Here is a 12,201-nt window from a genome sequence, read left to right as displayed (position 1 = left end):
TATTTTGTGTACTAGGGAGTTTTGAAAAGCCATGCTGGACTTTTCTTTATTCCACTAGCTGCTCGGCTTGTCAATGATTCATCATCAAAATGTAGGCAGATGGTTGCTATGATTATTAGAAACCTACTCACAAAGGTGAAGATATTCTGAGTGTGCTTGTTCTAATTTTTATGGTCTAATGATTAAACTTGATAATTGAGAGAATAAGTATTCATGTATGGTGGAATTTAGTTTTACTTGGACTCTTGAAATTAATATTTTTGTGTGAAGATTGTTTTGTATTTCCTGCCATTTGGAAATCAGTGTATTTTCACTACTCATGTACTAGTTTTCATTTGTTTGTTAAATTTAAATGCAACAGTTTTTATGGCATATATATCTGGATGTTATTTTACTTTATTCTCAATTAAGATTGATGATAACGAGAAGAAGAACTTATTTTCCATAGTGATTGGTTGGCTTAAGAATCACAAGGTAAGATTATGTTTAAACTCTGTTTATTATATTCTGCTATATGTGTTAGAATTAAATTTATCAGCCTTGTATGAGAGTTTATTTTTGAAGTCTAGGCTGTAACTGAATGCAAAAAGTTCACATGATGGCAAATAATAGTTATGAATCTTTCTTTTAAATATTTTGTGGTCTTTTTTGTCAGTTCTGTGAACTAATTTTATTTATCAATTCAATGTAATAAAATGTCTTGTTTTATTGTAAAGTTCACAGTATATGTGATTAAGCTAACTAATCAGTTAATTTTCTGAAAAATATGCACACTACAGTTAGATACACCAAAGTAAGCTTCATTCATGATGTTTGAAGAACATGTGGGATCAAGAAATCAAGTTAACATTAAAGTACGATTCCTTATAACTCCAAAGTAAGCTAGTAATTTTAGAAAGAAATAGCAAACTCATAATTTTATTTTTTAAAGTTAGATTTAGTTTCATGACTGTAAAAACCTATCTTGCTTCTAATTCTGTGTAAGAGTTTTGAATAATTACTTTAGTACTAAGACTAGAAGGAATTGTAACTTTATCATTTCATTGCCTAAGGGCCTTAATTATAGAAATAGAAAATTTCAGTTTTGTATGAACAACATGCTCTGTAACTGTGAGGTGCAAAAGAACTTTTTAAACCTTTATAGTAAAGTGAAAGAAACTGCATTATTTACTTTAACTTTTTTACTAAGATGACTCACAGACGCCTTGCTGCTCAACTCTGTGGAATTTTTGCTGAAGTTGAAGGACAGAATTTTAAGCACTACCTCAAGGATATCTTGCCAATTATTCAGTTGCAGTTGGACCCAGGAAGATATAAAAATGTTAGTGGTTGTAAACATAGTCACTAAATCTTTAAATGTGATATCCTTAAAATGTATTAACTGGAACATGTTAGGGATAATCACCAGTGAGTAACTATTCTGTACAATGTGATGATGAATAACATTTTGTTTGTTAATCAAAACAGCTAAGAATAAAATCAATATTGTCACAAGAGCTCTTTCTAACATCTTAATTCCTCTAATTATCATGAGTTTTATCCTGGCATTTTAAAAGTTTCATTATTTTGTAGAATTGTTAAATTTTTATCCATCCAAAATCTAGAAATTTTTATTCTATATCAACACTTAAAGAAAAATTATTAGACCTAGGGTGATAAGATCATAACTAATTGTAATTATATAAAAGTTATCACAGACCTATAAAGAAAAACAACCAAGATCCAACAGTGGGAACTGGCTGTTGAAGAAACTTGTGTGAAATTAGTCCTAAGCTCTTACCTCATATATAATACATGCACTCCATCATACTTATTGTATTTAGTAGGACTTTGCTGTGTGTTTGTGTATTTTAATATTTCCAATTCCAAATTTTATATTTGTATTTATTTTAAGAATTTTAGTAGCATTTTTTTTATTGTGTGTTTAAGGGACATTGGTCTCCAACATTTCTGAGAAGACTACCCTTTTTTTTTTAATTTAAACTATAAAAATAACTAACTGTTCTCATAAATACTTGTTGTGTATGTCAGAAATACCGGTAAAAGTTCATTGGCTGCATATATTCTGTGTATATACATTAGTCAAAACAACTTTTTACTTTTTACAAAGTAATCTTTAATTAATGCTTCTACACGGATGCTTATTCCAAAACAGCATGCAGTTTTTTGATGCTGACCTCAGATTTGGCATTGAATTTGTTGCTACTATCCCATTTCTTATAAGCCAAAGGCATTTCTTTCAGTTTGAAGTTTATCTTTTTCTGGTGTTTTGTATTGTTTTTTGGGTCTGTGCAAAATCGTAAGAATGAGGATAGCTTATATATACTGAAGATGCTTAATAGTTTCACATATTTTAATTTTTCTTAGACTATATAAAGCTGGACTTTCTTTTTATTCATTTTTTGAATCCTGTTTATGTTACAGAAATTAAGGACCACATTTTGCTTCTCTCAGGTCAAAATAATTCTTTGAACATTTTTGAATTCTCATCTTCTTTTACCATATGTGATTAATAGCATGCTTTGAAATGTGATGTACTAAAGACAACAACCAAAATCTCATTGTTCTTTTGGTATAACACAAATATCAGTGTTTCTTTTGTTAAGTACTCAATATTTGTAAGTGTATCTGGATATTAAAGATCTTACTATTTATGATACTTACTATACCACCATTGAGTTTCTCTTTGATTGGTTGATTAAACACACTGTATGAAAGCCTCTTATCCTAGTTTTGTGATGCTTATTTTGTCTGTTTACTAATTATTTTAATTGCACTTTTCCAATATTAAGTTTTGCTTCATTGTTAAATATAAAATAAATAGTAATGTTAGGTTATGATTCTTTATGGTTAATTTGAAAAGTAAATATATCTTTAAGTTAAAAGATGTGTAATTTTTTGTAGATAAATTTTATTTCTTAACCTTGTTTTTAATTTTTTTATGCTGTATTACACAGGTAGCTTCTGATGAAAAGGAACATGGTGCTGACCATCTTTTGTACCACTTGATGACTGGGCTTTGTAAAGTTTTAACAACATGTAAAATCATTCGTGAAGGAGTTTATCGGGAAGACTTCAATCTTATTTGGGGTAGCATGGCCATCTAACTTTAGCAATTAGAATTGAGCTATCACACTTTATAGAAGTGATACATTCATCATTGTTATTATCCACTAGTAAAATTATAATAATATTTTTTTAGACAAATGTGACTCTAGAATTTTCTTTCAGTACTTCATTTTACAGGAAATTATATCTATAATGAGTACAATTATATCATGAAAGGCAATAAAATGTTTGCTGCTGAAGGGATTTCCCCTCATGTAATATATCAACAAACAAATAACTATGACCAAGTGGTTAATATGTCAGATTACAAATTGGAAGATATGAGGTTTTTGTTATGATGTTACTAAAAAAAACTACACTTTCTATTGTGGGCTTATTTTAAGAGCAACAGTTAATCCTATTATTTGGTTAGAATGGTAATGGATGTTACTGACTAGCTACCATTTGTATGGTTAATAATTCAAAATCAGAGTATGCTATGTCTGAATCATAGAGCTCTCTGACCTGGCTACTTAGACCAAGTAACATATAAAGTGTCATTGAGGTTGTGAGTGAATTTAAATCTTTTATTAAAGTTTTCTCTGATATTAAGCTCATTTTATAGCAGCATTTTAAAGCTTTCATAAGTATTTTAAAATTCATAGCATTGTGAGTACTTTTTCTGTTTCTTTGAGACTTAATTGTAAAGCCAGACCCCTAGTAGTGGTTAAAAATCATTAAAAAGGTTAGCTCCACAGGTTATTTTTTTATGATTTCCAGAGGAAATTGTGTATACTAAGCAGTTGAAACATGTGATACTTAGAAATATATTAAAGTTGGTTAATAAAGTTTATAGACAACTTGAATGGGTAGTGAAAGAAGCTATTACAAATGTACAAGATTTCAACAAGCTATGTCATCGTGAGCTAAAGTAGTCTATACAGACACAATAATACACACACAGAGAGAGAATTGAACAAAGAGGTAACATGACTAGAGACTGCTTAATAGCTCAACTATAGTATCTTGGTACCCTGGGATGTTGATTTAGAGTATGGCAGCTTCATTCAGTTAAGATGGCTTCCTTTATTTCAAGTTTGTTGATGTTTACAGCCAAAACAAACATCAACAAATTCAAAATAAAAAAGCCCTATTAACACAATTACTGCCATGAGTAGTATTAATAATTCCTACCTTTGTTCTAATCATACTTTTGATGTTTACAGCCAAACCAAACATCAACAAATTCAAAATAAAAAAAGCCATATTAACACAATTACTGCCATGAGTAGTATTAATAATTCCTACCTTTGTTCTAATCATACTTTTTGTTTCTTACTTAACCCAGGTGTCTGATATTTATGAGTAACTATAATTTGTTTTATTTGTTCATTTAAATCACTTGTAATATATGATCCACCAGTGGAGCATCAAACGTGTTAATTGAACAAAACAGCCCTACTCTAAACCAATACAGTGGGGTACCAATATACATTTACAAGCTATTAAACAATTTCTGATTAGGGACCTCTTTATTCAATACTGTATAAACTATTTCTGTGTCTTTGTAAACTGCTTGTACATAATAATGATGTAAGTTTGTAGAAACATTGCAGATTTGTAGTAAAGTTTTAGTCACTACTCAATCCTTATCTTTATTTAAAGCAAACTAAGAGTTCATTTTCAGACATTTTTATTGGACAATAATTATTTTATTTACCTTAATAGAAATATTTTATATTACACAGTGTGAAATGGTAAGATATCAGCCTTTTGATTAGCACTACATCTTTTCAGTTTGTTATAACTGTTTGAGTGTTTGATTGTATTATTAATGTTTACTAATGGTTGTGAGTTTTGTATTAAAAAGTATGTCACTGTTATTAATTATTTTTAGAACATCTTCAACAATACATTCTACATCCTCATTCATGGGTTCGGCTTGCTGCTGCTCAGTTATTTGGTCATTTGTTTGCTGCCTACCCAGTTGAAGAAGTTGTTAAATCTGCTTCAACACCAGATCCTAAAGCTAATGAATTCTTACTTCAAGATACCAGGCAGAAAGTAAGTAATTTCTAGTCACAAATAGAATATTTGGGAAACAGCATTTATTCATAACATGCTTTCTTTTTTTCCATAAAGCTATAAATACCAAATGTTTCTTCACTTTTCTTATCACTTGTTGTATTTAGTCTTCTAAGTAATCATGATTTTAACTGTTGGTATAACTTATGATGTCATTGTTAAATAAACCAAGGACATCAATGAAACTGTATATTCTTTTGTTTTATATTTTAACTGTACAAATAAAAATAAAGTAACTAACAGATTTTGAAGTTCTTGAACATTAGTACAAGCTGTTTTAAGTAAATGTTAAATGGCTAATCTTTGTTCTCTGCAGGTTTTCAGTTAAAATTAATAATTATGAAATGTTAATAAAGTATCAAAAGGTGTTTTTCTGTGTTCTTTGAATCTAGTTTCCAATTTCCTGCTTGTTTCAGAAAAATAAAAATTAGATTCAAAGAAGAGAAAAAAATAAAAAAAGCCACGCATTTTCGAACACTGCAAATCTAATAAACACAACATAATCATAGAAAACACCCAGATATTAAGTAGGGAAACAAATATAAACAAATGCAAAATCAAAGAAGCCTTACTTATACAGCAACAAAAACCAAAATTAAACCAATATAAAAGAACACATCTATACCTATACTAATTAATAACCTAACATCCACCTGCATGCCCCCTACAATCCCATACCCATTTATACTCTTATCCCTAAGACGTGTCCATCAATGATCACATTCAGACTCTCTCTTTCTTAACCTGAAGATGACCTAGGAAGGTCAAAACGTCGTTCTCTCCCTATCAATAAAAGTGTTAATACCCGTACCAACCATTCTGAGATACATGAAAGATACATTGTTAATGGATCAGTAATGATAATACTGTAGAGAGTATTACTTGAAGAGTTTAGAAGAAGAGTAACAACATATATTTGTTAATATCTTTATCAATATAGCAAGGTCTGTTATATTACACCTTCACATTTATTTGTACTTTCAGAGGTATGACAAAAATATTCTTAAAAGTCGTATTCATTACTAGCTTCATTGACTTGTGGTTAGAAGAAAACGAAATTACAAGCAATATCACTAAAAATGATGTGCAAAAGTAATACTGTAGTATGGAAACAGTGGGTCAGTTCAAATGTTACACCGTGCAAACAAAAAGGTCCATGGAGCTGTTTTGTACTGAAAATCTGGCCAACCTTAACTTTTTAATGTCTATACACTACTAAGTTTGTAGAATGAATTTCAAAAGATTTGTAAATAAGCAACAAATTTCTTAATACCACTGGAGCACATATTCTCACAATGTCAAAAAATGGTATATATTTTCATGAGCTTTATGGGCAGTCAAAACCACTAAGGTGCATTTCAATTTCATAACAGGTAATGGTATTGGAAACACTTTATAAATTTAATTTTATTACATTACTTTGTCTTCTGAAATTACTTTCTAGTTAAAGTAAGAATAGCAGGTGGTATGGAGAAAGTTTGGGGAAGCTTAGAAAGATTTTAACAAGTGTCCTTTGATACAGTAATGTTCTGGGTTTTTTAATTTACCTTCTGTAATTTTGTAAAAGCTTTCCTATATTCCTCTATTTTAAACACCAGAAAATGATTGACGTCATAAAGAACTCATTTTTGATTTTATAAATTGTACAAACATCTCACAATAAAGTTAGTTGAAAAAATGGAATAATTTATTTGATACATCATGATTTTGTGGAGTGTGAGAAGTTGGTTTCATGTTTGCATTATTTTTTTTGAAAACCTGCAAGCTTTATGTACACTTTGAGTAACTCTGGTTTAAAACATGTGTGCTATCCTTTTTCTTGTGTAAGAAATGTAAATGTTCGTAGAGGATGTATAAATGTGCATTTATAGACATGGTAAACAGTTATTAAGATTAGTAGTTTTATTTTGAATGTACTTGCTGATTACAATCATTCTTTATTACAAGTTACAGTTTTTACAGTTAGAATATTTTTTAAAAGAGGCTGCACACTTAATGTTTTACTTACATAAACTAATCTAATTCCCTATTACAGTAGTTACAGCCTTAATGATTAAAAAAAAACATGAACAAGATATGTATAAGAAACAACCAAACTCAAAATACTCTCCAAAAAAAACCAAAAAAACCTTATCACTTGAACTATCTCATAAACAGAAAGTATTAGCATACCTCTATCAGAAATTTGGAAAATACTAGTATATAAATATAGCCTTAACATAACGTCTAGATTTGTTTTCACCCCTGGAATGAAAATTTTAAGAAAGTTACATAATTAACCAACTCCACAAAAAACATTTATAAAATACAGAATAACAATTGCCTATCCTTTCACATGGGTGAAACAGGATGTAACTTGAAGTTTATGTTAAAAGAACATCCAAAAAACCCTTTCCCAAATCCATGAACATATGAACAAAAACAGCCACAGTTTTTCTGAACAGAATGTCATCATACTAAAACATAAACCTGATATTAACAGAAGAAATATCAGAGAAGCCTTATTACTAAAATCAAACACTCCCACAATTAACAAATACCTACATCCCTGTATGCTTTTGATCATTATAAACAAGTAATCTGTCAGTACATGCAAATTGATATTCACATGCATGAATAAACACTTTTGATTCTTGAAAAAGTAATCGCTTTTGATAATTGAAATACATTGATTGTTGAATGCTGATTTAAATACTAAACTCTTCTTTACTGTTAAAATATATGTACTTGAGAATGATTGCACCTGTGATTGAAATGTTATATCTGTTCTAAAAATATTCTCTCTCACTGTAAAACTGTTAACTTGTAATAAAAAAATTAAGATTGTTTTTAAACTCTTAAACTTTCAGATACGTGATCTTGCAGCAGATTTCTGTTCTCAGTTTCAAAGTATTCACTTAACAGAAACCTTAGCAGAGCAGGCGAGTATAATGTTTGATACTAGAAATATTTGTATATTAAGAGTTACCTTATCAAAAATGAATTACCATATGTATGTCAATAACTATTAAAAAAAGGTATTCTGTTATAATATATGTAGTAAGGATTTTGGCATCCACTTGAATTTTCATTTTAGTGAGACAGATAGAACAATTTTTTAGTCAAATTGTGGAAGGATCAAAATATCATATGGTATTGTTGAAGAAAAATAACTTAATTAGTGAAAAGCATTTTTGTAATCTTTTCTATCATAGGATCATTAAGTAAATACACAGGAAAGATAATTAGTACAAGTGCTTGCAAGAAAAAGTACAATAAATCAAATGCTTTATATCATAGGTGTGTGAGCTAATTCCTTCATAAAGCACTCACTACCAAAGGTGCAGATTCTGTGTTATTATGAAAGGATGTTCAAGTTCTATTTATCTAAGTAAATGTTAATAATTTTACCCAAAATATTTTTAACTGGTTATGTTCATAGCAAGTTGCACTCATGATCAGGAACACTTATACCCAGTGAATGTTTAGCTGCATTGAAAGATATTATGGAACACTTATAAAGGTGCTCAAGTTTACAGTCCACTGAGCTGTAATGTACATATTAATTATAATATTTAGATACAAACAAAAATGTGTGAAATATTTGAGGAACTCGACTTGCCCAAAATGTAACTGTTTCCAGTTGCAGCAGAATTAAAATTAGATTAAATGTAGCTGAAGTGTTAATGTGAAAATACAATGAAATTAAAAGTATTTAAATAGAAGTATGTAGTCAACATTTGACTCAGACAACTCTTATCAAGCTTTATTTTTAAATGCTAAAGCATAAATAATGTTTTTTTCATTTAAGGTATGAATTACTTGTGTAAAAGTATATTTTCAAAAAGTTTGAAATATTTTAAAAGATACTTATTGTAATTAAGCTTTTGGTCACTTATTTCTCACAAAAATAAATGATTATTGTAAATGAACTACATATTCCTTAACCAATTTTTAGGTGGTTAGAAATCTGGTATATCTAGCCAAGGTTCTACGTCACCTATCACTTGATAGTATACAAAATGATCACAGTAGCAGTATAAAACAACAAGATGATAAAGAACAGGATCAGGATAATATAAAAAATGAGAAAGTTACCCAGAAATCTGTAATTGTTTCCCTTCTGTGGTTGATTCGACGTGTTACCCGAGAGGCTAAAATGGAGGTTGCTAATAACCCTGCTATCACATTAAAGGTTAGTATTTCTTTTCTCTATACAAGTAATGTTTCTATGAATTATTCTATGTTGAACATGAGCAACGTTGTTGAAATGTTGTGTTTTTTTTCAAAGTTCTGTGGATGTACATTTTTAATAGATCTTCTGAACTTACTTGTACCTTTGACAGTATTAGTATATTTTGTGAACAAATGCAGTTTATACATAGGTTGTAACACCAGCTGTTCTTATAATAGGCTTCTGATAATTTTAGCCCTTCAATGTCCATTGCATCACAATAAATATTGCTGTATGACCTGCCTTTTTTTTTTTATTATCCTACAAAACAAAAAGTTTTTGCCATGTCCGTTTCTCAGTTTTAACCTGATTTCTTGTTTAAAGAAATTGGTGTTAAGAAGTAAACAATTCTTTTGATAATAACTGCCATAGCATTAAATAATTATTTGGTCTAGAGTTTGAACCAGTTGTTTATTTCTGTCTTTTTCATGCATTTGGTTCAAAACTCTTCAAGTTAATGCTTCTTATTGTTTTATTTACGAAAATAAAATACCTATTCTGTGCTGCAAGATTAAAAGGTATCCTTAGGTTCTCAGTATACTGACCAAGCTCCTCTATTATTCCAAATTACTTCTACAGCTACCTCAAGCCCACCACACCTTGTTAGGGAGGAAGTATAAAAATAGTTTCAAAGATGTTATCTCCAGAATGCCAAGGAAGGGCCAGGAACACAAAATCTGATACAAGGTTCAGATTAAGCAACTCTGAAGATATACTCTTAGACCTTCATAATGCCTTTATGATCTTTGACATATAATTTCCCTGCTACATCAAATCAACAAGAGAACATCTGGACTACCTTTTGTTTACCATTAGGATGAGGCTAGAGCTCTTGAGGAATGATAAACAAAAGATTGTATCTGATGATTATGAAATGGCTTGGTTATTAAATTCTGCTCTTTCTTCAGTTTTTACTAATGAATACTTAAACAGTATTTCTCATCTTGAACAATTAATGGGTGAAAACAAAGTTGAACAAGATAATTGCATAAATTCTGAGCTCATTAAAATATTTTCCTGAGAGTTAAGGAAGGAATATTTGAACCACTTGCCACAACGTTTTGCAAGTCCTTGAATAGTGGATAAGTACCAACAGATTGGAAATTAGCTTATGTGATTCCTATATTCAAAGGAGGTAATAGAAATTGTCCCAGTAATTATAGGCCAATTAGTCTTACTTCAGTTCTGGGAAAAGTTTTGGAAAGTTTGATAAAAGATACTTTACAAAGTCATTTGACAAAGTTCAGAATTTTATCAGATAGTCAACATGGTTTCACTAAGGGAAAATCTTCCCTTCCAAACCTTTTTGTAAATGTTACTGCATGTATAGATGAGAATATGGAAGTAGATTTGGTCATCTGGAATTTCAGAAAACATTTGGCTAAGTGCCACATAAAAAGCTTGTTTAGAAACTTATTTCTGTAGATGTGGGAATAAGTTAACTAACTGGAGAGAAGAGTGGCTTCATGAAAGAAAGCACAGGGTTTATTATAAATGGGGTTCAGTCAAACTGTATTGATGTTGCAAGTGGTGTATTTCAGGCCTCAATCTTGGGACCATTGCTCTTTTGATTTACATCAGTGGTGCAGATGAAGAAATGGTCAATAAATTATTTAAGTTCACTGATTATATCAAGGTCTTGTTGACTGTGAAAAGGGTGCTACTGCTTTACAAAAGATTTGAATAATTTAGTGAGTTAAGCAAATAAATGGCAAACGGGTTTCAATTACAATAAATGCTGAATATTGCACGTGGGTTATTATAATTTAAATTATAAGTATAATTTGGATGGGTATAACTTTGAGTGTAATGATAAGAAAAGGATCTGGTTGTAATGGTTGATCAGTATCTTAAGCAGTGTGCTGTTGCTAGTGGTAGGGCAAACAGGATTTTAGGTTGTATATTCAGAAGTACTGAATACATGTTTGAAGAAGTTATAATTTCATTGTATAGGTCACTGGTTAGGCCACATTTGAAATATCAGGTTCAGTCTTGGACTCCTTATCTCAGGAAATACATTGAATTTTTTGGAAATGGTTCAGAGGATGGTCACCGAAAATGGTTCCTATCATATGAGGAGAGATTGAGATCCATAAATTTGTTTTCTCTTGGAAAGAGAAGAGTTAAAGGGGATTTGATTGAAGTGTTTAAGATTGTGAAATGAACTGATAGTGTTAATGCATCAAAATTTTTCATACTTAGCAGTGAGAAGTATAGAACTAGGAGACATAAATATAAATTTAGGCAAACTAGAAGCTATCCAGCTAAGACAATTTGATTTTTCAAATATGATGATTGGCCTGTGGAATGGGTTGCTTTTAGAAGTTGTGAAAGCAGTAAGCTTGAGTGAATATAAAAGAAAGCTTGATAGATATGTAAATGATAAGGGCTGCATTTTTTAATAGTTTTAGTTCGGCTTATGGATGGGACAGCCAAGATGAACCAACAGGTCACTAAACATTGTTTCCTCTAGCTTCAGAAAGTGTGAAAAATCACTGGACATGCATATAAAGCTACAAGTTGCACTGATTACTCTTTATTTTTCAGTCTTTTTTTGTGTAAGCTGGATGATATCAAATTTTATCCAAATTAACATTTTGGATATTTGGTTTCACATTCTGTTTAATAAATTTGTTCATAACTGTCAACATATTGGATATATATTTAATCAAAATCTCTATTCACACTTAGTTTGGTATAGCTGTGAAGCAAGAAAATGGAGTGTGTTCAAAATGTTATATATCATGACAGGAATGAAAAGTGTAGAAATACAAAAAAGATGTATTTGTTTCAAGTTTCCAAAAAAACTAGCTATTGGAAGTTATAGTAAAAGTTAAAGTTACTTCTTTGAACAT

General features: G+C 30.0%; 1 protein-coding gene across 3 annotated transcripts in view; it reads left to right on the top strand.

The window, feature by feature from the left end:
- LOC143222206 (small subunit processome component 20 homolog) overlaps positions 1–12,201 on the top strand; it is a 187,109-nt gene that overhangs the window by 169,484 nt on the left and 5,424 nt on the right. For all 3 annotated transcript variants that reach the window (XR_013012094.1, XM_076448333.1, XM_076448334.1), the window contains 7 exons: positions 16–135; positions 412–474; positions 1,190–1,321; positions 2,958–3,090; positions 4,946–5,112; positions 7,983–8,054; positions 9,071–9,307. Coding sequence is in view for 2 of the 3 variants with exons in the window: in XM_076448333.1 (XP_076304448.1) it covers positions 16–135; positions 412–474; positions 1,190–1,321; positions 2,958–3,090; positions 4,946–5,112; positions 7,983–8,054; positions 9,071–9,307 (924 nt within the window). In the remaining variant the exon portion in view is untranslated. The remainder of the gene's footprint in view (positions 1–15; positions 136–411; positions 475–1,189; positions 1,322–2,957; positions 3,091–4,945; positions 5,113–7,982; positions 8,055–9,070; positions 9,308–12,201) is intronic.

Source organism: Tachypleus tridentatus, chromosome 8 (assembly GCF_004210375.1).
Source record: "Tachypleus tridentatus isolate NWPU-2018 chromosome 8, ASM421037v1, whole genome shotgun sequence".
Taxonomy (NCBI): Eukaryota; Metazoa; Arthropoda; class Merostomata; order Xiphosura; family Limulidae; genus Tachypleus; species Tachypleus tridentatus.
Note: the sequence above shows the minus strand (reverse complement) of the source record. Positions and strands in the feature narration are given on the sequence as shown.